Raw genomic sequence first — 26837 nt, forward strand, 5'->3', positions numbered from 1 at the left:
GAGAGACTATGCCTCTCTTTATGAATTCTAGTATTGTTTCAATTGCACACGTCACCCTACAGTGAAGTGCAGTTAAGATATTTCGTCTCCCTATATCTTTTATATAGAATAGCTTTTTGGTTACTTTGACAATGTGCCTAAGACAAGCTGGTGGCAACTGTGGTATTTTTACAGTTTGTGTTATTTTATTTGTGCACTTTCGCATTTACCACAAATGGCTACTAAAGGTGGCTAGCACCCTAAAATGGCGGTGCCATGAGGTTTTTCGTCATAGTCTTCTTTGGCCTTCTTCCTGCCTTCTCTGGTCAGGAAATGCCTTATATGGAAATCCCTGTCCTGGGAAAAGCTGTGACTTTCACAGGCTAAGGGGCGTTGTACGTGTGTGCCAGAGAAGGGAGTGGGACTGTCCAGTCCCCAACCACATCTCTGGTGCCAGAAAGTCAGTTGCTGGGCGATGTGGTGACCAGTAGCTATGCATGGTTGGATAGCCACTGGCTGTTTGAACAGTGCAGATCCTTACCAAGGGTGGGGTTGCTCCCAGCCTGAAACTTGGATAAACGGAAGGCTCCAGCAGCTATTCGACAGATGATTTTTTTAACCAAGACTTCTACAAAGACGACCCCTGTAGCTGACCAGCATTGACTCCAGTGTTGTCCCGGTGAAGCCCTGCTCCACTGCCCTGATCTCAAGAAAGCCTATGTTGGTGCTTCGACCCCTGGACAGGTGGGAACAACCAGTCTTGACCCCTGCACGAGGATCCATGCCTGCTGAGCATTCAGAAGTGTCCCTGGACCAAACAGCTCTCTCCTGGGTTATCTTGCTGCAGCCGTTGCTGTTCTGAGCAGAGCCCTGGGACTTTACATATCTTCAGCTTGTGCCACAAGTCACCTTCTGCCTTTCAGCCAGCCGCCTCACATCAATGAAAGCTGTGCTGGGCCTGCTCCTGTGTTCGCTGCTGAGGGACCACCTGTCGCCGCCTGACTTTGTTGACTCCTGTTGCAACACCCCTTCTTCAATCCTATTAGGTGTCCTGCGGTGGTCCGACTTGCAGAAGTCTTCATCTTTCCTCTGTTGGGGAGGCTGTCTGGAACGGATTCCTGTGCACTGCGACCAACAAACTAAATCCTGATGCCAAAAGTGACCTCTGCACCTGCAACCTGCTGGCCTACCTCAACCGGACCAAGTGCAGAAGATTGTGTCCGTAATGGATTCCGGAATACCTACAGTGGTCTCTGAAAGAATCAGAGTCAGGGAGGGTATATGTTAACATACCTTTTTCTGACCCCCTGCCCTCGATAGGGTTACAATGGGCATGAAGTCCTCCCACCAACTCACTCATACCTGACCTTTGGTGGTGGACATCGGTTAATGATCCTTCCCTAGGCCTATCCTAGTGTGTTGTATTGAGTTGAGTACTTACCTGAACTTTACTTGAACTCTTACCTAACTTTGGAACCCTCTTATTAATCATAACCAGTGGCACTACTACTCCCATAGAACTTATCTTAAGATGTATATACTTTGAAACTAGTGACTTTTGAGCACAAGGCCCCAAAATATCTTAGGGTTGAACTTTAAAAGAATTACGGAAGCTGTTTTGTGTTGATTCTAAAGAGTTGTGTCCAAACTATGCATCTGACAACAGTATTTTGATATACTAACTGTTTAACTTTAATTATTAATTGTTGCTCTGTGTGGTCTCACTCTAGCCCCAGACCACTCTCACACCCTTCCAGAGACTAAGCCGTGACCACTCTGCTACCTTGTTTGGGTTTGGCTAACCTCTCAGTGTCTTTCCTGTTCACCATAATAGGGTGGCGTTCCAAAATCCTCCCACAAGGGCGGATTTCAGAAATCCATCGTAACATATGTTATAACTCTCCACGTTTCTGCCCTATGCAAAAAGGGTGGTGGCAGCCTCCATTGGACGTTCTTGTTCTGCTTGCATGAGTATAATTTGTGATTAAGCAAGAGAGCTAGTTTTTTATTTCTCCTTGTATGCCTGTATCCTCATGTTTTCTGCTGCTGGTTCAAAGCTGATCTGGGCATCTTTGGATGCTTAGTATGAGAGAATCCCTCCTGTAGGGCATGACAGATTCCACACAGGGTGGCCAAATGTATTCCTTGCAGCAAAAACTAGCCACACATCTTGGAAGGATGTCAGATATCGGACAGTCCACTGGCTGTAGAAAATCATCTGAAGGTCCCAAAAACTTGGGAGCAGCCATTCAAAGGTCATCAAGTAATTTTGTACTCTGGTGTTGACCCAAAGCATGAATTATCCCCTACCCAGGACTTTTGCTGCTGGGTCTGTAATTATCAGACAACATGGATCCTTCAGATAGTTGGAGAGAAACCTAGCCTTTTCCGATGGCAATATCCTTTAACAAAAGACTTCTCTTTAGAACAAATGGCCAGAGAGACAGGAGAAGTAGCAGACCCTGGAACGTACAGTACTAAGCATTCCCGGACTTTAACATGTATCTTTTGACTTTGTGGGATTTGTTTTACAGTAAATGTCTTTTCATTATCCTGTGGGACCCTGTTCCAGTTAATCCTCATTGTCCCACAGCAGCAGGCAGTGTTCTGGGACAAGGGGTCAGAAAGGAAAATATATTGGGAGAAGATTCTACTAGAATAGGGACAAGAAAGGCCAGCGGCCCTTTTCCCTCCCCAGGCCAAGATAATGGGTCCCCCTTCCTTAACCTTCAGAGCTTTGTGGACTTTGGCATTAATGTTTCTACAACCCCTAACCTGTAGTCACATAATTCCCCTTGGCCCCAGAGGCCCAGGTGCACAGTGACGAGAGGTACAGGAGAGAGGGAAGGGAGGAGGGTAAGGGGGGGAGCGGGTTGGGGCAGATCAGGGGGCGGGGGGGTCAGGGTATGGGCAAGGCGAGGAGACCACTGGTTAAGTGCAAGGGTGGAGGTGTACAAAAGGGAGGGGATGCCCAGCGGTCATGTGGGGGGCATGGGGGCTGCTGGTGTCGACTGGGCAGAGGGGCCTGGTGGCCTAGAAGCCTCATTCATGAAGGAGCAGGCTGCCAGTCTCAGCGGCAGTTAGGGGGGATTAGCAGGGGAGGAAGAGATGGAAAGAGGTAGAGAAAAGAAGAGTTTTGAGGTGTTTCCGGAACTTATGGAGGTCCGGCTCAAGTCTGAGAGGGACGGGGAGGCACCAGCCGAAGAGAGACCCCACTCTCTGCTAGGAGAAGCATTTGACCAGCAGAAAGTTGGAACAAGAAGATCGAAGGGATCTAGCAGGGAGGTATTTAGGGAGAGAAAGTTAGAGATAGCCGGGTCGCAGGCACCAACCAGAAAGCCTTGTGGATGATGCAGAAGGCCTTAAATGTGATCCTAAGGGTCACCGGGAACCAGGGGAGAGAATTTAGAGCTGGAGAGATACGGTCCCTGGGCTTGAGGCCAATTGCAGCCCTATTCTGGATTAGTTGAAGCGGGCGGAAGGAGGAAAGGGGCAGATTGAGGAAGAGGCTGTTGCAGTAGTCCAGCCTGGAAAGGACCACATCTCTGGAGACATTGAGCTTCTGGGGGAAGGTGAGGACAGGGAGAAGGCCTTTAAGGAGGTGCAGCTGAAAGTGGGCCTTCTTGGCAATGTCCAAGATGTGAGGGGTGAAGGAGAGAGAGGAGTCGAAGATGACCCCAACATTTTTGGACTCAGTAGAAGGTGAGGGTAGGGGCCCAAGGAGGGCGGCCAGAGGGCTGGAGGAAGAAAGGGCACTGGTGTCCCAATAAGAAGGATCTCAGTCTTAATGGCATTAAGCCAGGGAGGAGCGATAGAGACTGCAGTTGGATTGGCAAGTTCCTTTTCGATTTTCAAAAGTTCAGCCATGTTGTTTGAGGCTCCAGAGATGCAGGATTCAATGCGGGCCCTCTTCTTGGAGCGGATGGAGAAACGGTATTGCCTTTGGCGTAGGCGACAGGTCCGTTTGTCAGCAGATGTACCCGAGGTCTGCCACTTCCGTTCAGCAGTTCTGCACTTACGTTTCAGAGAAGCTAGATTGTTGTACCTGGCATACGCTTGCAAGACTCTCCCTAGCCATTTCTAATCTGAGAACATCTGGGGTAGTGAGCTACCAGCTTCTGTGCTGGGCTCAAACCCCTGACTCTCCTAACCCCAACAAAATGCAGCTTACCTTTGTGGTTATTGCACTGTAGGCACTGGGTGTTTGAGACTCCTGCTCTGAAAAGCTACTGTCTTTATAAAACCTGTCTCACAAGTAAACCAACATTCCTGCCATCCTTCTCCCTCCATTGCCAGCCCACATCCAGTGGTTTACTTCACTGAAACTGCTTTATGTTTCTGACTGGAAGAAATTTGCGTTGACTATGTGCTTCTGTACTATAAATATCCATAAACGGGGTAAAAGAGTGAGCTAGACTGCACATTATAACATTAGGCTTGTGCAATCTGGCAAATAAGTGCTTTAATGGGAGGACTGTGGGTGTTGTAGGGAGATCGGTGTCATCTAGCATCTTGCAAGCCGTATGCCGATGCCCATTTTAAACCCTTTAGAACAAGTAGCAACATTACAGACCTCCCACTAGATGGTGATTTAAACAGATGAACACTATAAATGCAAAGTATTTCTGTAATTTACATTTCAATTGTGATCATCTTCTGGAAATATGCCTAAAATATCTTCTTTGCAATATTTGCTCATTACCTGAAGTTCATACACACGGACAAATTTATCCAATGATGCAGTCACCATAACCTTCCCTAAGATGTTGACCACCGTTACTGCATGATTGTGACCCTTATAGATGCGCACCAGCTCGCCGGTCTGTCAGGAGAAAGTAAACCAAGTGGTACTGATGATTAACAAAGGGTAACAATACAACACTAAACTGTAGCAGAAATATAAAGGCAAATACTGGTGTGCTTAAATGCTGAACACCAACTGTACATTAATACTTCTACTAATTACGGTGGACTGAAACCATTTGACAAGACGCAAGGTTCAGACTTCATTTATTCACAAGTCTTTTTTGGTTGAGAAACTCCTTTAGCGTCCAGGCAGTTATGCACAACAAAACTGGAAACTTCTTTCCAAAAATGTTTTTATAGTGTCTGGATGGGTCAAATAATAAAGAAGCAAGGGTGTACCTCATGGGTATACAGATCTCCCCCAGTTCCTTGAGTATACGGTTAAGGCATGTTTTGTACTACCCTCTGTTGAGGATGCTACAACAACTAACCCTGAGAAGGCTACAACCCCTAACTAGAAAGGGAAGCCACACATCTCTTCAGTGTGGGCAGCGTGGGCACAGTGGCAAGGCTCAACTCTCGGCTGAATGTAGTAGGTTGCCACAGAGGTACAATTATTGCACACACAAAAATCTAGAATATACACCACACTGATGTACTGAAAAGTATATACTTCATTAGAGTCACACATTTAAAACTATCAGGTCAAATAAGTACTTGGGGGAAGAATACACAGTATTAAACAAATATCAAGAATATTTATAAAACCAGTATGCCTATACAAGGACCCTGCTCTTAACGCCAACGTCTATATGTGGGCCCTTTGCCAAAGGCCAGCTGCTAATATAAAACAACAGGGGTGTGGGGAGAACTAGAATATGCTACAACCCAAAAGGTAGGTAAGTAGCTAGTACCCTGCACAACTAAGTGCAGTGTCCTAAAGAAACCTCCAACCCTAGTTGATGTGAAAGGCCCTAGGCTTGGTGGCCAGCACCTAACACATATGGCAGCATATAGGATTAAAAAAAACCTGGAGGAAAAGAAATCATTTATAATTTACAATCCATAGGCCTAAAACACAATCTACCATTCATTTAGACCTCTTAAGGCCTTATAACAGTATTCATGCCAGGTACAATACATTAAGGCTTCGGGGAGGATGGAACTACAGTAAACTTTAGAAAAAGGACTCAATGAACATTTCAGCAATAGTTACCTTCCTGATACATTTCATGGCAAAACAAATTGTTACCAGTTGCAGTTGCTGTGTTTTATGTACAGTTTACCATTGCAGAAGGGATGACTTAACGTTCAGAAATGGAGACTCTCAGACCAGGAACCCCTACAAGATCCAGTAAAAATGTCCAAGGGCAAGCAAGTAGCCCAGAGCCACTTTAAGGAGAGTTGCAGTGTCAGTTCACAGTTCCACAGGATATAATGGTAATGGTTAAATGCCCATCTTCACTGAAGGATTTAAGTACAGCTATAACCCCACAGGTGCAGAGGTTGCGATGACCAACCACAGGGAAGGCCACAGGGGACACCAAAGAAGAGTTAGAGAGTTTGGAAGATAGACCCCAGAAGAAGTTACAGCACAGGAGGACATCCTCCCCCAAAGCAAGTCTATTGTGAATCACAGTTACGGCATGGCTCCCAGGAACTACCTTCAAGCCCAGGAGTGAAAGATCCATTGAGGGAGACTGCAAGGAAAAGGGGGCACCCAAACAAACGACCCCCTTTGGCAGGGAGAACAATAAAAGGCATTAGCACAGGAGCAAAAGGTCCCAGGACTGAGACAATGGCTGGTGGCAACCTCAGAAATCCCAAACTGAAGGTGCAGCACAGAGATCAACGTGTAGTACCTCTCCAGACTCCTGCAGCAACGCACAGCCAAACTGAAGATCCTGGTGGTAAATGGCAGGATGCAACGGTAAAATATCCCAGAAATAGTAACCAAAGTGGAGGGCTTGATCTAGCAGATGTAGGGAAGTCACCTGGAGTCTCCAAAAAATCCAGACTGGACTTCTGGCATCAAAAAACCCAAACCAGGATAAGGCCAAGTCACAGCACCTTAGTACTGCCAAGTGAGGGCTTTAGAAATGGCCAACACTGCAAGAATTGGCAGACCTGCCAAATCCAAGTTCCAGGAACAAAGCAGCAAAAGAGTTAGTTAGGGGCATGGCTGGATCTAAATACCCATAATGAAAGGAGCTTGGCCAAAAGCCAGCAAACCAATTACAAGAAGGGACGGGGCAGAGGGATAGATGACCAACCTTAATGGTTGGTCAGTGGGACTGCCATTCATCCAAATTCGCCCCCACAGGAAGTGAGGGCTAGTCCAGGTATCTCTACTAGCCTGAACCAGATAGGACCAGTATGGAGGCTTCTATGATGGGCTCACAAGAGCCCACATGGTCATAGTCATTTTGAGCCTATCACTGTGGTCATCTAGACATACAGAAGCCCTGGAAAACAAAATGTCAGGAGCAGGGTTAATAAAAAAACATTCATACTTAGATCGTTACCAAAAAGGTGCACTGGGTTACCAAAGCAGTAAAATGCTTACACCCTTTGTGAAGACAAAATTAAAGTACAGCCAGGATTAAACTATTCCCGAAAACCAAATTACAGTCACACAATCACTCTATGGCAGAAACGGGGTGCATGAGAGTCACTATTGGGAAAGGGCACTTTAGTTAACTTAGCCTAATACCATATACCTTATATTAGGTAAAAACGTACTGTTAAAATGGATGTCTAGAATCTGGCCAGATTTTCGGAGACCACCTTAGTTATGATGAACAGGGAGCTCTGTGAGGCTAGCCAAAACCCAATTAAGGAAGGTGGATGAGCAGTCAAGGATAAGTCTCAGGAGAGTGTGACTGTAGTCAGGGGCCCTCAATGAGTTCCCACAATATGGCACACAATAATTCAATTTAGACAGCCAATCATTCAAATACAGTAAATTATTTTAGGCCTTATGAACACATTGGAAAATGAATCTAACAGGTAGTATTATCACACAATACTCCATCATACAAATATACACAGTACCAATGGGTTCGAATAATAAATATCAGGTAAATTAATCAAGCAGAGCAGTTAGTGTAAGGTAGAATTTCCTTTTTTTAATGTTAGTCTCCCCACTTGTGAGTCCCCCCAGCACCTTTTGCAGGACTCTTGGATATTTATCAGTTCTCCTGAGTGAGTGGGAAACTTTTGCCAAATTCACTGAGTCGTTTACTTTACTTTTGGGAACCTTTTAAACCCTTTTAGTTGCATCTTTCAGGAGTTGTGCTTTCCTCCAGCTTTTTAGGCATCTGCAATTTTTTATTGCAGCAAACAGCACTTGATGTGCAGTGTTGCTGGGAGACCCTTGAGCTTCCCTTTTTATTGTTTTTGTGATAACAGCCACTACCAAGGACAGGGGGATACTTTTTATCCTACCCGACTTATTTTGTGGAATCAGCACACCCCACCTTATGTGGAGTGTTGAGGGGACACATTGTATCCCTTTTTCCACTTCTGTAATTTTTTTGTTACAGAGACAAGTTCATCTGAGTGGCTGGTGGCAGTTTTCTACTGATTTTTTTTTTCTTACACGCAAGTCTGCTGTCACAGCTGTGGTAAGGGACACATGGGTCACCATTGACCTAAACCGGTGGCTGCAACTTTTATTTACCAACCTTTGATGACATGTCCTTTCTTGAGCCTTCTTCCGTCTACTTGGGTTGGGGAGGTCATGGTAGGTCTTTTGTCTTCAGCAGGCTTCCTTGCGAAAGCCCACCAAGGCTCTCTGTGTGCCCGAAAGGACAGGAAGTGGGGGAGGAGACCAAAATTCCCCTGGTCTTTGTCCTGAAGTGTCTCTGCCTGGATCCAGTTCAAACTGGGAGGCTGCCTGTCCTTTTGGAAAAGTCAGCCCCCAATTTTGCACGAAGGCTTGGTGAATCCTGATGGTTTTCCTGCATAAAAGGAGTGTGTCCTGGAGCAACAGGTAGAGTCGACCAATGGAAATAGGAAAGTGAAGGATACCTGCAGCCATTTCCAGAGACTGCCAGAGGCTGCTGCAGCGCCAGCCTTCCCTTCTGATCGACTGGCAAGATCCAGACCGGACGACTTCCTGCCACAGAATGGTGGCCCTAACCAGGCTCGAGGCCACCTGCATTTTGAGCCACCCTTTCAAGAGATGTGACCGCAATGGGCTGCAATTCTCCAATAACCCGAGACCTGGAACATTTTGCTGTGCGGTCTCTTGAAGCGTGATTATTTATTTATTTGTTTTAATGTCATAATTTGCATTTATCTCATAAAATTACATTGCGTTCACACAGACACATTTATGTTCATCAGTTTGTTTTCTTATTTACAGTTGTCATTTGTCAGGATGTTTGTCCAAAACTGATTCGTCCTCAAGATCAGTGTTTTATTATTGCCAGCGATTATCTGTGCCCATTTTTTTTCTGCATCATATTGTATTCTTTCAGGTGGGAGCATTCCACCAAATAAGTTCCTCTGGTCAGAAAGTGCTGAGCATTCCATTATGATATGTGTATCAATTATATTTGGCTGGTTTGTTTGCAGAATATGCAGTTTTTGTCCTCATCAGGAATCTGTTTGGTTTTTGCCAGGTATTCCCGGGTCGGGAGGACATTGAGTCGAAGTCTAAGGAATGTGTTTCTCATTTGGCGGCAGGGAAATCTTATCAGGTATTGCTAAAGATCATTTATCACTTTGACTTCTACTTCCGAGTTTATAGTCATTCGGTACTGGGCCTTCTTGTCTAAAGTTTTTATCCAGTCATTTAGCTTAATTCATTTTTTGACCTCCAATGGTCCGTTTATCAGCGCGATTAAGGCTGGAACTTCCAAAGCATCCTTCTGGGCCTCCAGTGACTCTTTTCGGGCTCCTGGAGGTCTTCACAACCAAGGCGGAGACCAGGAAACAGAGTGAAGTTTGCAGTTTGACAACCGTCGCTGATCGAAGCCTATGTCGAGTCCCTATGAGCCAGTATCATGAAGATCGTCTGCTGGGCGCCCCAACCGCAGAAGCTGACCATCTGATCCCGCCAAAAGTTCTTTCTTCAGCCTCCAGGCCAAGAATCTGAAAAGGAGCTGCTGCTGCCTCAACTTGGGCACCCACTGGGGACACAGTTTTTCTTCATCAGAAAGGGTACTGTTGTGCTCCTAGGTGCTGCATCAGACTCATCCTGAGACACTCGAGGTGGACAACCCCATAGTGTTCTTCCAGGCCTAAGCACATCGGTCCTTTGGGTTATAATCCTCCAGGGAAGTCTAGCTGACCTCCCTGAACCTTATTTTAACTAAAAAATTATTTTGCCTACTTGCAACCGTGAAGACTCCTGCTAAATGTAACAACTTTGATAGCGTCTGATTTGTTCTTCCGCCCATGGGCTCTGGTCAACCAGTGTCCCAACTGACTGAGACTATCATCCCCGATAGGGCTGCACTTTAAGTGTAGGCGGCCTACAAGTTACTTACCAGTATCCTTGTTGTACTTACCTTAAATGCTGGTTAAAGACTTGAATTGCTAACTTGTATGCTACTCTGACTACTTACCTGTATATCATTTAAGAATCTACTATTCAACTCAGTAATGATCAACAAATGTCTTACTGAATATATATGTAAACAAGTACTTACCAATAACTCTAGTATTGTGTTAGTAACCTTAGTGTTTATAATAAATAACTTAAAAAAAAAAAACAACTAAGGTGTATAAGTCTATTCTTGACTATAGGAGTGCCCTCAGGTCTTTGTACTTACCTACAGCCGTTCTCCATCCTAGACTAAGTCTGGCAGCTCGACCATACATACCAAACCTTTTGGGTAGTTCACACCAAACCTAAGAATAGGAGCCCTATACACCTAAGAGTTAGTCTTCTACACATCATCCGCCCTGTGTTCCGGTGAGAGGTGCCCAGGAGTTGACTCCTGAATGACCCCCTTCTCCTGGATGTAAAGCGTCTGGAAGCCTCTCAGGTTATTCAAAGCAAATGTTTCACAAAAGTTCTGGGTTCTCCATGACCCAACAGAAATTAAACTGTCTCATAATGTTCTCGTGGGGTCAAGAGAATGACTTCTCCTAGCTAGTTACCCAACGTCTTGCACAGTTAAACTCTTAGGGAGGTTTTCACAACCTCTAGGTTTTGTACAATTCTGGATATGCCCCCACTGGGACGATGAAGATGTTCCTGGAGTTCTTCTCGATTACTCATTACCACACGTTTGTGGAACTGGAATGGGAACTATCACAAAATGGTTTATTTCTCTATGGCTTATAGTCTTGTAACTACCCGGCCCCCTCCCGCACCTGTACGTGTTACTGTTACCTTCTCACAGGGAATTCTTCACCAGTTTTGACAAGGGTCATAGGTCCCCACTTCTTAGTTCAACCTTTCCCTTCAGTAATCCTCTGCGTCTTGCATCTATCTACCTCAGGTTTTTGTAGACCACCTCAGTGTGGCTTTCGGACCCCTCGGTCACGCTGTTACAGGTTCCTACACAGTCTCTCGCTCTCTCATGATAGACACCTTTGTGGCTCTGCTATAGGCTACGGTAGGCGGTCTCTGCACCATTATTAGACGGCATAGTCCACCCACAGCAGGTCGTGCCACCAACTCTCAATCTCTAAGTTTATCACGTTGGTTCCCAAATGACTCACAAGACACTTCTCGGGCATCCTGCTATTTCTCTTCTCAGCTCTGAAGATGTGCATCGCTGTAGTCTCCTGGAGCAATGCCTCAGCATTCTAAGCTTCGTTGTAGTCTCCTCGGTTGCCTGGATCTCCCTCTGGTTGGAGCACAGTTTACAGCTTGCCAGAACTGCACTGGCCATTGCCGGACAGATCAGCGGATGACTAAGAACACAGTCCTTCATTGATGTTCAGTATAAACAGCGAGGACAGTCACAGCGTAACGTCCTACCAATTGACAGCAGCTGTTCTAGAGTTCTACACAAATGTAGCACTTTTGAGCACTTCTTCGTCTCAGTACTTTTCCAATGGGTTCGATTTTGTGATCTTATGTTGATAAGATTGTGGCGTTGTCGTCAGCCTACGTGGTGGGATTTCACAGGGGCTGTGCCTCCCAATTGCATCCTTCCCAAAGAGATCCTCCTGCATGTCACCACCCCTATTATTGGTTAGCGGCCTCAACTCCCAAGCGTCATTGGAAGGGATTCTCCCCTGGGGACAAGTGACACTATCTGAAGGATTGTCAAACACACACATTTCAAAATGTACAGTTAAGTTTTGTTACAATTCAACCGAAACTGAAGAGAGTACAAGGCAATGTTACACAAATTATCACAAGCCTTATGAAGTTCAGGCAGTAGCAGTCCACAGTAGTTAAAGCAGTTTCCTTCAAAAGAAAGGAGCAGCTTCCAATACCAGCCGCCGAGATAGGGGAACATCACTGCACCTGTCAGATGGAAGTGGTTTTGCCACTGCTACCATCACTTTTGTGAATACCATTTAGGCTGGTGTTAGGTCAAAGGGCAATATTTTGAACTACCATTGCAGGCCAGAGGCCACAAACCGCAGGTAATTCTTGGGAGCTGGCAAGACTGGCAAGTGAAAATATGCACCCGAGGAATTAAGCAATACCATCCAGACTTGCTAAGTGAGAGCCCCAAGAATTGGAGACAAATTCATCAATGATTTTTTTTGTTCTGTTTTCAGACTTCCAAGGTATAGAATAAGACTCATTTTGGGACGAGACCATATTGAGTGAAACTCAGTAAGGTGTTCTTACCAAGGCCTTACTATGACCACTTTTTGGACCATCTGTGAGACCTCTAGGAACAGGTCTGCCTGATAAAGATCCAGTCTTTGTTGCTATGAGTGGCAATCTGGAGAAATGTGAAAAAGGGAAGGTTGTTTTTAAACGACCGACTGACCCATAGTTACATACTCCCGCACCTTGACAAAGTCCCATAACACCCCTTGCCCCCAAATACCCATAGCAGGTATCATGTACAGCATAGACACAATGACTTGCCAGAGGCAGCTTCCCCTAAAATGCTGCAGGCTGGGTCAGTTGAGCTGCAAAGAACTGTTGCGTCAGACAAATCCAAGGATTCAGCAGGTTGCTTGGATGGGCATATGGCTAATTTTAGAGTAGATGTTGGCGTGAAAAACCAGATAGTCATAACCAATCATGATGCCTCATGGCGACTGGTGTCGCCATCCCCCTAGATGCCGACTCCACTGTGTCCAGCCCAGCCAAGCTAATTTGCTGGGGCAACTCAAACTCATCAGCTATTATTTCTCTCATGGCTTCACGACTCAAATGACGGGTCAGTGGATTTAATCTCCACCAGTCACATAGCAAATGGACACCCCCTTAGGGTGGTTCCATCATTCACTAACCTCAAGGTCAACAAATCAGAGGTCGATACATTGCCCACAGCATTGATACGCTCTGGCTTTCACCGGATTATCAATTGAGCGACAACCTATCCAAGGAAGCTTAAAAGACTACATCCAATAAGATTAGTACAATCAACATTTGTATTTTATTTTCTCCTTCCAGTACTGTGCAATCCTCAGTTTTATAATTTCGCGGGTTCGACTATCCCAGTCTCATGCTCTGAAAAAGAAGCTGGTTTGCCATTACAGTATCTTTATTAAATAAATGTGTTTCCAACTAATGTGACAGGTGATTCCCAACTTGCATTAGAATGGGACTACACCCACAGCTCAATTTAAACCAGTTAAACACACTATGACCAACTATTGTTGCTAGTTTGGGAATGCACCTTTTATGACTTGTTACAATCATAAAAGCTTGGATTTCTCAAGATTTGTGTTGCTTTTGGAATACCAAGACAGTAGGGTTTTACCATCTTCAAAGAATACAGTTTCCTCTCACCACCACAGTTCACCATGCTCACAGATATAGATTTCAATTGCTTTACTGACTACAGAACGCCCCAATTGTGAACTTATTCCACATTCAATATGAGTTGTTCAAAGCTTCCTGATAACTGAAATTTCAGGGGAAAGTCTGAAAACAATGATTGTACCTAGGGTTTCAATTGTAATTATGAATCGCTAAGCACATACACCTTGCCTTATGTTCCCCTTTTCAGTGAAGAAATAAGTTACTTACCTGTAACTCCGGTTCGCCAGCATTGGTATCTTTCATAGATTCACATGCTATGAATATTCCCCCGTCATCAGGCTGGGAATCCTCGGTAACAGAGCAACTTAAACTTTCAGACACTTTTGTGTGCTATTACAGTCATTTTGGGTCATAATGCCAACAGCCGATAGGAGCACCTCGCATAGCTCCTCCCCTGTCAGCAATCTTCAGATTTTGGCAAGCGCCCGTGAGTGGCAGTAAGAGCCAAAAGACAAGCCATGAGGGGTAGGAGGGAGGGTTGCATGTGAATCTATGAAAGATAACAATGCTGGAGAAGGAACAAGTTACTTACCTATAACTATTGTTCTCCAGCATGGGTCTGGCATGGATTCACATGCTCATGAATATTCCCTGTTGTCAGGCTGGAAATCCTTGGTAAAAGAAAAGAGTTTCACATTCACTTTAAAACTGTATTTCTCCACTAAACTCATCACTGTCCTCTGGGTCATACTGACCCATCCAATGACAGTCCTCTCCCTAAGCTCCACCCCTGTGGTGGCCATTTCAGATTTGGTAGGCATGTAAAGTGGCAGTATGAACCAAGAAGAGCCACAGAGGGGAAGGTGGGAGAGTTCACATGTGAATCCATGCCTGACCCCTGCTGGAGAACAATAGTTAGTTACATAACTTGGTCCTTCTCCAGCATGGGGTCTGGCATGGATGCACATGTTCATGAATAACGATTACACAGCAGTACATACACACAACCACGGAAGGTGGCAAGGCTCAACAAAAGTAACAAAACTCACCTCTGGAACAGACTCACCACAAACAAACAGGCTGCGTAGCACCGCTTAGCCGACTTAGGACTCCTTCCTGGAATCCCTGTCGACGCAGTAGTACCTCGTGAAGGTGTGCGTGGACCTGCACATAGCAGCCCTGCAGATGTTGAGCAGGGGCACACCAGAGAGAAATGCTGTCGTACCTGCAATGGCTCTGGTGGAGAGGGCTCTCGGACGGCTTCGCAGCGGCTTGCTAGCCAGTCGATGACAGTGCATGATGCAGCCGGACAGCCACCTGGAGATGGAAGCCTTCGACAAGGCCTTTCCTTGACTTACAGATCCAAAGGTGACGAACAACTGAGAAGTCTTTCAAAAAATCCTTTGTTCGTGGCACGTAGAATTTCAAGGCACGAACAACGTCCAGCGAATGCAACGCCCTCTCTGCCGGCGACGACGGAGTCCGAAAGAATACAGCCAACACCAAAGTTTCGTTGAGGTGGAATTCCGACGGTACCTTCGGCATAAAGGTGGGTTGTGTTCGCAATGCAACCCTTGAAGCGTAGAAAGACAAGTAAGGCTGCTTGCAAGACAGGGCCTCAATCTCCCCGACACGCCTGGCTGAGGTGATAGCCACGAGGAAAGCAGTCTTACACGAGAGAAACTTGAGCAGAGCCGATGCATAGGTTCCAAGGGCGCTCCCATGAGATTAGTCAAAACAACATTGAGGTCGCAAGCCGGGGTAGGAGCCTTCACCGGTGGGAAAGGAACTCCTTGACGAGTCTGCTAGACCACAGGGAAGGTCTGCCCGGGGACTTGGTATACCTGGATATGATGGCCAGATGCACCTTGATAAGAGGCGTGAGCCAGTCCCACTTTGGCCAAGGAAACCAATTGTGGCAGAAGTTTCTGAGCCGTGACACGCAGAATGGTAATTTTCTGAGTCCGGCACCACTGTATTGCCCAACGGAACTCTTTGTTGAGAGAGATCTTGTACCTAAAATTTCCCAACATATGCATCCAGGAACTAAAGGAGAGGTCTGATGCAGTCTGCAGAGGTGAATGAGGTTTATGCAGGAGGACAACATGCTCAAAAGCGACATGATGGATCGCACCGTGGCTGCCTGGGCTGACAAGCGCTGCACCTTGCCTTGTATGGTTTTCACCCTCTCCTCCAAGGGAGACGCCAAGCACACCAGTGTGTTGAGTGGTGCTCCGAGGAATAGAGCTCTTGAGATGGCTTCAAGCAAGACTTTTAATAGTTTATGGAGAACCTCAGCTCAGTGGCAGATGTACGGTCCTCGCCATGTGCTTGCTTGACAGGGACTGCAAGGGGGCACGCACCAGCCAGTCATCCAGGTAGTAGTATACGTGGATGCCCTGTAGACGAAGATGTGACGCTACCGGGGCCAGCCACAAACACCCTCTGTGCCCACTTTAGGCCGAAAGGCAGAGCTTTGAACTGGTAGTGCTAACCTTGAACTACGAAACGCAGGAATCTGCAGTGCTTTTTGAGAATGGGGATGTGGAAGTAGGTGCCCTCCATGTCCAACAATGTCGGAAAATCTCCTTGCCCCAGCTGGCCGAGCACGTTCTGCAACGTGACCATCCGGAACTTTTGAGGCTAGTACTCGTTGAGACGACGTATATCCAGAATCGGCCTCCAACCTCCTGTCTTCTTTCGGACTAGAAAGTATCTGGAATATACTCTGGAGTCGCTGAGGGACGGGCTCTATTGCCCTTTTCGGTAACATGGACTGCACCTCCACCAGAAGCTGCGACCCGTGTAGTTCTTGATGCTGAATCGGAGAGATGTGAGGACACTTGCGTTGGAACTCCAAAGTGTGTCCCTGCCCGAGAGAATCCAGCACCCATCTGTCCGTGGTGATCTTTTCCCACGTGCTGATGAAGTTCGCCAGCTGACCTCCCACTGGGATGCGTAAGTGGGGGCCCATAGTCACGGCCAGTCAGGTCTGCTTGGGGGGGTGTGGTGGTTTACCTTGCAGACAGCACCACCGTTGGCCTCCGCTACCTTGAGAATATCCCCTGTACGCTTCTTGAGTGGAAGAGCGCGGTGGATGCCTGTAAGGGGTACTATAACCCTGGACGATCTTCCTGGCTTTCCTCTGAAGGAGCGAAAGGACGAGGACCGCTGCTGCTGCAAAGTTCATACAATACGTGCAGTCTCCGTGTCGGTCTTTATCGCCTGCAAAGACTCGGCGCCTGCCTTTCCTAAGAGGTTTTCCCTGTCAAACGGCATATCCAGTACCTTCGTCTGAACGCCTGGTCTGAAGTTCGTAGCCTTCAACCAACCTTGACGGCACAGAGACACCCTGTTGCCAATCTGGCGAAATCCTCTGTCTGCGATGTCTACTGCCACCGTGATGGCGTGATCCGAGGCCAGCTCTCCTTCCTGAAAAAGTTTCAAGGACTCAACCTTATTATCCTCGGGTGGAAAATCCAGCATTGGGTCCAGCTTGTACCAGAGTTCCTGGTCATAACGGGCCAGAATTGCTAGTGCGTTCGCTGCCTTCATGGTAGAGGCTGCCGTGCAAATGATCCTCTTGCCCATCGCATTTAGCTTTTCCCCTTCCTGGTCCGGAGGTACCATGGCTGCCGATGACGGGCTCACCAAGCGTTTTGTAGCTGCGGCCGAGACCACCCAATTCGTAGAGGGCTGAGATCTTGGGCACCTGGACTCTGAGTCGGGCATCCTGTATTTCTTCTCCAATCTGTCCCGTTTCATCGGGCTGTACTTGGGTTCTTCATAAGGGCCAGGTCCTCTTCCCAGATGTTGTCCAGGAAGGGGACGGATATGATGGTCTTCTTCCTCGGCTTGCGTCGTTGGTACAGTAAGATTTCCTTCTTTGTCTCCTCAGGGGCTAACAAACAGCTCCAAGGCCTTCAAGATGACTGAATGAAAGGAACCGACTTCGTCCGGAGGGGAGGCCATATGGGGCTCATCCACGTGCAGAGTCACCCCGTCTGCTGCAATGAAGTCTTTGTCGGTACCATTAGCCATGGCAGCTGTGTCTGTGTGTGGATCCAGAGCTCCGGTAGGAGTCTTGTCCTGACGAGGTGGTGGTGGTGGTCGGATGATGTAGAGGACGCATCCCCCACCCCCGGACCTACTCTTCCGCGGGGGAGAGTTGATCTTCAGAGGCTCTGGAGGTGCCAGCCCCGATAGCAGCATCCTCAGTTCGTTTTGGGTGACCAGTGTGTGCAAGGTGATAAAATGTCAAAGGGGAAACAGAGCCAACGGAGTCGGATCTGGGCTAATGGGTCTCCTCTTCTGCACCAGGGACTGAGGTCCTTTCTTAGGTTCTCCCCCTATGTGGTCCAAGTAGCATACTTCATGAGGATTGTCCTCGTCGGTACTGGAGTAGATCTGCTCCGGTCTATCCTCCGTAGCTTGCCGATCCACATACCTAGGAGTCTCCATAGGTGGGACCACTTCCCTCTCCCTCTCAGGAGGTCGTTGGGCCTGTTGATGGCAGAAGGAAATGCAGGCAGCAATTCACCTTGACATGCAAGACTTAGACAGAGCCCTCCCAAGACCAGAAGGTCCAAAAGCCACAAACAATTAATCTTTTGAATGGAACGTCTTGGTACATGCAACATAGTAATTGAGGGCGCGCACTACTTTTAGCGTGCGTAGTGACCGCTCCGCTTGGGACGTCTCAGTGCCAAAGGACACTGGCAAAACCATTGGCTAATTCAAGTGGCAGGATGGCGGCACCTTAAGCATAAATGTCGGGTTAGTTCGAAGGACAGCCTTTTCCATGTGAAACGTCAAATAAGGTGGTTTGCAGGAAAACGCATGTATCTCACCCACCCACCTGGCCGTTGTTACGGCCACTAAGAAAGCAGTCTTCCAAGAAAGATGCTTGATGGATGCCTTGTGCATAGGCTCAAAAGGCGGTTTCATTAGCTTCAAGGGCAGCACATTACGTACCCAGGCTGGAGCCGGGAGGCAGACGGGCAGAAAGGGTCTGAATAGTCCACGTAAGAATTCCTTCACAAGCCGCTGGGACCACAGGGATGGTACACCTGTGGAACGGCTGTATCTGGAAATTGCAGCTGGGTGCACTTTGATAGAGAAGTGCGCCAAGCCCGACCGAGCTAAGGACAACAAATGAGGCAGAATGTCTTCTGGCCGGACAGCCTGCGCCCGCAACTGCTTCCTCCTGCACCACACATGGAAGCGCTTCCACTTGCTTTTGTAGCATCTCAAAGTGGATGGAGCTCTCGCCCGGGCTAGTATCTCCTCCTGGCAGTCTTGTGGTAGGGACAAAGATCTGAATTCTACGAACACAGGAGCCGGCTGGTCAGATTGAGTGAAGCCGGGACGTGGTGTAGTACTGCCCTTTGGTTCCTGTACAGGACAGCCTGGTGTGGCTTCAGCTTGAGAGGAGCTGCTGCGGCGAGGGCAAGGAGGTCGGAGAACCAAAACGGTCTTGGCCACGCAGGGGCCACTAATATCAGTTTGCACCGATATCGTCTAAAGGTGTGAAGGACTTGAGGCACGGGATCAGAGGGAATCCATATAGGAACTTTCCCTCCCTTGGAAATGCAAAGGCATCCCCCAAGCTCTCTGGGTGAGGGAATCACTGGCAAAACTCTTGCACTGACTGTTGTCGTAGGTGGCAAACAGGTCTGGGTGATCCTTGTGCAGCTCCCACTCTTGTCAAGAGAACAACTCCCTGCTGAGGGACTCTGCTAGGGTACTCTGAATCCCCGGCAGATGGAGTGGAATGAGAAACATTTGGTGCTGCAGAGCCCAGTTCCAGAGAATCTGAGCTTCCTTGAATAGCTGTGGGGACCTTTTGCCCCTAGCTTGCGGACATAAAGCATTGAGGTTCTGTTGTCGGAGTAGACTTGCACCACTTTCCCCTCCAGGGGGAGGAACAACTTCAGGGTCCAGAATATCGCCTGCAACTCTAGCAGGTTGATGTGTAGAATCTTTTCCTCTTTGGACCAGAGTCCTCTCGTGTAATGATCCGGACAGTAGGCGCCCCATCCCTCCAGGGATGCATCCGTCGTGATGGTGGGCCTGATGGTACGGCAGCCTGAATGGGGCAACCTTCACCAGAAGCTTCATTACTGACCACCAGTGAAGGCTCAGTTTGAACGCTTGTGTCAGAATGATGCGATCCTCCAAGGACTCTGACGCCTGTATCAATTGGGTGTCTAGGAATTCCTGCACCAGCCGCATGCGTAGCCTGCAGTGAGCGATAAAAGGGATGCAAGATGACATCATCCCCAGCAATGACTTGTAATTGCAGACTGGGGTCATCTGAGCACTGCTGAGGCAGTGTACCTTTTCCAGAAGTGCTGCCACCCTCTCGCACGAGGGTCTGGTGTTGCAGGTTTGGGTGTCGAGTTTTGCTCCGAAGTAGAGCACCTGTTTAGATGGTACCAGGTGCGACTTTGGGTAGTTTATGGAGAATCCAAGCGGTTGCAGACACTGTATGGTGGACGATGAGCTGACTTCTGCCAGAGTGGGGGGGCTCTCACCAACCAGTCAGCCAACCACAGGTATATATGGATGCCCCTTCGCCTTAGATGTGCCACCACTGGATCAAGGCACTTGGTAAACACCAGCAGAGTTGATTGCAGGCCGAAGGTTTAGGACCTTGAATTGAGGGTGCACTTCTGCCACCACGAAGCAGAGGTAACACTGGTGTGAGCAGCGAATAGGGATGTGAAATAAGCGTCCTCAATGTCCGCCAAGAAATCTACTTGCTGCAGCTGTGACAGGACCTGTTGCAGCATCACCATGCAAAATGTTTGCACCTTTAGGAATTTGTTCAGTACCCTTAGATCCAATATGGGCCAGCAACCCCCCAATTTGCTGTTTAGTGCCTTTTTTCTTACCAATTAGTCGCAGGAGTAGACTCCAGTCGCCAGTTCTCCGTTTGGCACCTTCTCCACCGCCCTGTTTGCCAGCAGTAAGCGCACTTCTTGCAGCAGGAGAAGCCATAACTTCTTCGGCTTGTGCACGGGAGGAATGTCTGGTGGAAAAGGAACAAGTTACATACATGTAACTGTTGTTCTCCAGCATGGGTCTGGCATGGATTCACATGCTCATGAATATTCGTCAGACTCGTTAAAGCCAAAATCAGTTTCAGTTTCATTTCTGAACTGTTTTTCTCCTAATAACCAATCACTGAGCTCTGGGTCATACTGCCCTCTACCTAAGCCCCTCCTCTGGCCGCCATCTTCAGATTTGGTAGCACGTTAAGTGGCAGTAGAACCAAGAGAAGAGCCGCAGAGGGGTAGGCGGGAGGGTTTGCATGTGAATCCATGCCAGACCCATGCTGGAGAACAACAGTTACATCTAAATAACTTGTTCCTTCTCCAGCATGGGGTCGGGTATGGATTCACATGCTCATGAATAAAGAATACATAGCAGTACACACATTCACAACCACGCGAGGTGGCAAGGCTCAACATAAGCATCTCTTACCTCCTCACCAGGCTCACCTTCAAGCGAACACGTTGCGCAGCACTGCTTGGCCGACTCTCGACTCCTCCCTAGAATCCCTGTCGACACAGTAGAATTTTGTGAAGGTGTGCGTTGCGCTCCACGTAGCAGCCCTGCAGATGTCCAGCACACCAGACAGGAACGCTGTAGTTGCAGCGATCGCTCTTAGCGAATGGGCTCTCGGACGGCCAGGCAACAGCCGGTTCGCCAACCAGTGACAATGGGTGATGCAGCCGGAGAGCCACATAGAAATTGAAGCCTTGGAGAGGGCCTTCCCATGGTTCACAGGGCCAAAGATCACAAAAAGGTACAATGTTTTCCGGAAATTCTACTTGCGGGCCACATAGAACTTTAGCGCTCTAGCCACATCCAGCGAGTGCAAAGTAATTTCAGCCAGCGACAAAGGCGTTGGGAAAAACACAGGTAACACCAAGGGCTCATTTAGATGAAAGTCCGATGCCTCCTTGGGCATGAAGGAGGGATGCGTCCGGAGCACTACCCTTGTCGCGTGGAAAGTCAAGTAAGGTGGGTTTACAGGAGAGTGCCTGGATCTCTCCCACTCATCGTGCAGAGGTGATGGCCACAAGAAAAGTTGTTTTCCATGACAACATTTTAAGAGGTGGAGAATGCAGAGGCTTGAACGGAGTTCCCATGAGCCTAGTAAGCACCACATTGAGCTCCCACGTCGGGGCCGTAGCCTTCACTGGCGGGAACGATCGAAATAGTCCTTTGACGAACTCCTTGACCAATCGATGCAACCATAAGGATGGTCGTTCTGGGGATCTGGTGCAGCGGGAGATAGCCGCCAGATGAACCTTGATGGAGCTGTGGGCCAGTCACCAGAGGGGCCTTGATCTTCAGAGGATCAATCTTCTGGGAACGGCACCAAATTGTAAATCTCTTCCACTTGAGCCAGTAGCATTTCAAAGTAGACGATGATCTAGCCTTGGTGAGAACTTCCTTGCAGTCTGCCAGAAGATCGTAGCCACCGAATTCTAGCGCTGCAGGAGCCAGGCCTTCAGGTTCAGAGACCCTGGATAGTGGTGAAGAATGGCGCCTCCTTCCCTGGAGAGAAGATCCACGATCACCGGCAGCTTGATCCCGGAGTCACTTTGGAACTACTCTATCGCCCCCTTCAGCATGGCCCAAACCTCCAACAGCAGTTGGGGCCGTGATTTTCCTGCCGGGCCAAAGGTGGTATCTGAGGACACTTCAGTTGAAACTCTAGAGTGTGTCCGTGGGCGAGAGCGTCCAGCACCCAGCGGTCGGTGGAGATGGTCTTCCACACGCTAAGTTTCCCACCGGGGTGCATAGGTGGGGGGTGTGACATCACAGCCGGTTCATTCTTGCTTAGAGGTCGACGGCGACCCCCCACCGAAGGTCTTGGAGCAGCCCCTGTTGGTTTCCTGGGCTGAGGAGCGGGAGGGCTGGCGATAAGAAGGGGAGCCCCCGCCAAAACCTTTGGAGGATCCTTGGGACTTGCTGCCAGAGGGCCGAAAGGATGGCTGCCGCTGTTGAAGAGTGCCCAACGCATGCGCCTTCTCGTCCGCCTTGATCGCCTGTAGAGACTCATCCACAGCCTTACCAGATTGTCCTCGTCGAAGGGCATGTAAAAAACCCTTGAATGACCGTCCTGCTGAAGGTTGGTGGCCTTCAGCCAACCACAATGACGAAGGCAAACGCTGTTGCCCATTTGGCGGAACCCTTCGTCAGCGATGTCCGTTGCCACCGTGATGGCGTGGTCCAACGTCAACTTGCCTTCCTGCAGAATTTCCAACGCTTCTGCCCTCTTATCATCGGGGAGGATGTATTGAACCACAGCTCTTGGTCGTAGCGCACTATGATGGTGAGAGCGCTGGTGGCCTTGATGGTTGTAGCTGCAGAGTAGATAACTCGATGTCCCATGGCATCCAACTTCTTCCCCTTGCTGTTCGGAGGGGTGGAGGCTGCCAAGGAAGAAGCACCTGAAGACTTTGTCTTGGCCGCTGCTGATACCACAGAGTCCAGAGATGGTTGGGCCCGCAAGCACTTGGGCGCAGAGTCCGGCACCCTGTGTTTCTTCTCGAAGCGATCCCTCTTCGGCAGCCTTAGAGGGGTTCTTCATGAGGGACAATCCTTCATCCCAAATGTCATCCAGGAGTGGGACCGAGAGAACAGTCTTTCTCTTTGCCTTTCGCGTTGATACAGGAAGCCCTCCTTCTCCACTGGAAAGAGCTGGAAGAGCTCCAAAGCCCTGGAGGTCATCGCGTGGAACAAGCTAATCTCGTCCGGAGGGGAAGATCTGGGAGGAGGCGACGGGCGGTCCCCCATCCCACCGTCGTCGTCCGTGCCAGTTGTCGACGTGTACGGGTCTGTCTCATCCCTTGGGGGAAGGTTGAGAGGGGGGGGGGAGGGAGGGAGGCGAAAAGGAGGTTGAGGGCGCCCCTTTCTCTTCTTGGCCGGAGGTTCCCCAGTCCGGGGGTCGGCCGGCGCCATGGGAGTGGCCGCCGGAGCAACAGGCATACTTGTCTGAATCTCGGAGACCTGAGTATGCAAACGCTAGTAGAATGTCCACCAAGAGGTCTTTAGGTGGTTGCTGAGGCGGCAACTGCGGCAGAGGAAGAATCGGTACCTGAGAGCTAGGGAGGGATCCCCTGCCCTTGTCGCTCTGCCGATCTCCGGCATCCTCCTCAACGGCATCCTTGTCGTGGTCACCTTCATCGTGGTCACCTTCATCGCCGTTCTTCGTCGCCGCCCTCGTCATAGGGCCCGCTCCCGACGTTAACCTCCTCTTGAATGGTTTGCAGACTGTTGAGCTCCTCCTCAGAGGAGGTATCCGTGCCCTGGGGGGCCATCAAGCCCCCCCACTCCTCTTCTCTGCGATCTGTGGGGACGGTCTCGGGGAGATGACCGGCATCTTCTTCTCTGGGGTCTTCTCTATGGGCTGGAAAGAGGACTCCCTCCTGGACGGAGCGCTATCCGTACCTTTTGGGGTGCGTCCTGCGGATCCGCCATCGCGGCCTTCGCGAGGGACGCCATCACCCCCTTGATGGAAGGTTGGGCCTTCATCGAATGAACCTGGGACTTCACGGCCAGGGACGCCTTGGCCGACCCAGGGGCCTTCTCCCTAAGGGGAGGGTCAGAGTCACGATCCCCCTTGGCCTTCTCCGGCAAATCGGCCTGGGGCTTCTCCTTGAGTTTGCCCGGATGGTTTGACTTCCTCTTAAACTAAGATCCGGAGCATTGACTGGTGACGGAGGCCGTTGGAGAAGCTGAACTCGCCCTGGCCGCCAAAGAGCCTGTCACAGCGGCGCTTGCGGTGGCAGTGGACTTGCGGTGCTTAGCCTTCTGATGGACTCCTGCGGGAGGGGCGCCCTCAAAGGTCTTAGAAGCCCGCTCTGCTTTCTTGGAACTGGGAGAGACATGTTGCTGGGACCCCCCCCCCCCTGAGCAGGGACCATGGCCTGCAGCCACTCCTTCAGCCGCCAATGCCGATTCTTCAGCATGCGTGGCGGCATCTCCTGGCAAAACGCACAATCCTCTTGCATGTGCGTTGGGTACAGGTAGTAAAAGCACTGGGAATACTTGTCCTCCGAGAAGACATTCCGCAAGCCGCATTTGGAGCAAAGTCTGAACAGAGGGGCCGAATCCTTCTTCTCCTCTGACATGGTTGACGCAGCGTTTGCCTGAAGAATCTTCTGGAAGCCCCCAGTAATAAACATTGAGGGGTGCTGAAGAATCTGAAAAACAGGTCCCCGTTAATCGGAAGATTGATCGATGGAGCACAAGACTCTTCCAAAAAGCGAAAAAACACAGTAAAAGCTCAAGAGCTAAACACGAGGACTCCCAACACTTGGAACGTGCATTAGAAATCGGGGCTTAGGTAGAGAACACTCACAGGCTGGGGGCAGTATGACCCAGAGCTCAATGATTGGTTATTAGGAGAAAGACAGTTCAGAAATGAAATTGAAACTGATTTTTTCTTTACTGAGGATTCCCAGTCTGACGACGGGGAATATTCATGAGCATGTGAATCCATGCCAGACCCCATGCTGGAGAATGTACAAACTCCAGCGAGGGACCCTGCTGGAGAAGGGATAGCACCCATTTGTCAGATGTGATGCTCTTCCATTTATCGACAAATTTTGACTGCCGTCCTCCCACTGGTTTGCTGAAGTGGGAGGACGGGCCTTGGGTTAGTCCTGGCGGCTTGCCGGACTGGCCACTTGATTGGGAAGAGCCATAGCAGCGTTGATAACTTCTAGGCCTTTTTCCCACTATTCAGCACTCTCAAACATAGGTGGATCTTTTTCTCCAGTCTTTAAAATTGCATTGTGATAGTCTTTCAATCTGAATGTCTGTCGTCTTGTTCAATTGTTCAACCTGTGTCACCTCTCTACCTCGTCTGCTTGCACCCTGCCCTGTGTCCTTCCCTAGCGTTCTCCGCTCCCATCTCCTTTCCTCTTCTCTCCCTACCCACTCTATGGTGCTCTCTGTCTCTCCTATTTTCTCTAACTGCTTCTCTATCAATTATCCTGCTCTCCTACTAAATGTGGTAGGAAGAAGTTTAAAAAGGACATCCTGTTCTCCAACATAGGCCTCCCCATCGCTGACACCTATACCAGTGCGTGCTCCAGGCAAACTTTCACTGACATCCTCTTTGTCGTTCCCTTACCAGACCTATGGACCCTACATATGGTCTCTGTGCTCTCTCCCTTCTCTTCTTCTACCATTAATGGTGGCACCCGGTGGAAGGCCCTCCTTGCCTCCTTCCGCTCCTCTAAGGTCATCATTAATGTTTATGCGAATGGCACTGTCTTGGTCCAAGGGTCTCAGAGCAACCTTCTCCTCTTCGATACACGCTTCCCGTGTCTCATCAATTTCCTTTCTTCTCCTGCTGTCCCCTCTGCCCCCTCCACGGCTTTCTCGCCTCCCCCTACTGCCTCCTCCTTGGCTACCTTGCCTTCTCCTACTTCTCTTTCGGGCCCCCCTCGGGCTTCTTCTACACCTCTGCATGGCGTACCTCTGATGTGTACCCCTCCGCAGAAGTCTTTCAAGGACAGCAACCTTCTCCATATTGCCACTCTCAACTCTCGCTCAGCTGTCAAACACTACTCTGAAATCTGCTGCCTTTTGGAGGAACTTGACCTCTATTTCCTCGGGCTCACCGAGACATGGTTAACGGACAGCTCAGTCACAAGCTTTGACACTCTCCTCCCTGACGGCTACAAGATCCTCTCTGCACCCTGGTCCAACCGTTCCGGAGGGGGTGTAACCCTGATCTTCCCTGAGTGGATTCCTGCCTCTGTCATTCCTAGGCAGGCCTACTCCTCTTTCGAATGCCTCGTCGGCAGGCTCTCTCTCTCTCCTAGCCATTTCCTTACTGTGGCTACTATCCATCGCCCACCTGGTCAGATCTCCCCATTCCTCCGAGTGGGCGGACCTCTCCTCTTCCCTCCTTGTCTCGACCACTCAACTCCTTCTTGGAGACTTCAACATCCACCTGGATGCTTCCTGTCCTTCCTCGTGACTCTTTTGCGACCTTTGCGACTCTGTCTCTCACTATCTATTCTCCCCTCTGGCCCCACTCACTCTGCAGGGCATACTCTAGATGTTCTGATCTCCTCAGACCTTCCCCTTTCTATCCCTCTCACAACGTCTCTCTCCTGGAGTGATCACTTTCTCCTTTCCGCCCAGCTCGCACTCTCTACTCCTCAGGCCAAGCCAACTCCATCACTGCCACCCACCTTCTCGGTCATCCGAC

At 49.1% G+C, this 26837-nt stretch overlaps 1 protein-coding gene across 2 annotated transcripts in view; it reads right to left on the reverse strand.

The window, feature by feature from the left end:
* The window catches only part of ZNF106 (zinc finger protein 106), a 693205-nt gene that overhangs the window by 48177 nt on the left and 618191 nt on the right, over positions 1-26837 (reverse strand). For both annotated transcript variants that reach the window (XM_069638825.1, XM_069638826.1), the window contains one exon: positions 4682-4801. In XM_069638825.1, the coding sequence (XP_069494926.1) occupies positions 4682-4801 (120 nt within the window). The remainder of the gene's footprint in view (positions 1-4681; positions 4802-26837) is intronic.

Source organism: Ambystoma mexicanum, chromosome 14 (genome assembly GCF_040938575.1).
Source record: "Ambystoma mexicanum isolate Mex_15411 chromosome 14, UKY_AmexF1_1, whole genome shotgun sequence".
NCBI classification, from domain to species: domain Eukaryota; kingdom Metazoa; phylum Chordata; class Amphibia; order Caudata; family Ambystomatidae; genus Ambystoma; species Ambystoma mexicanum.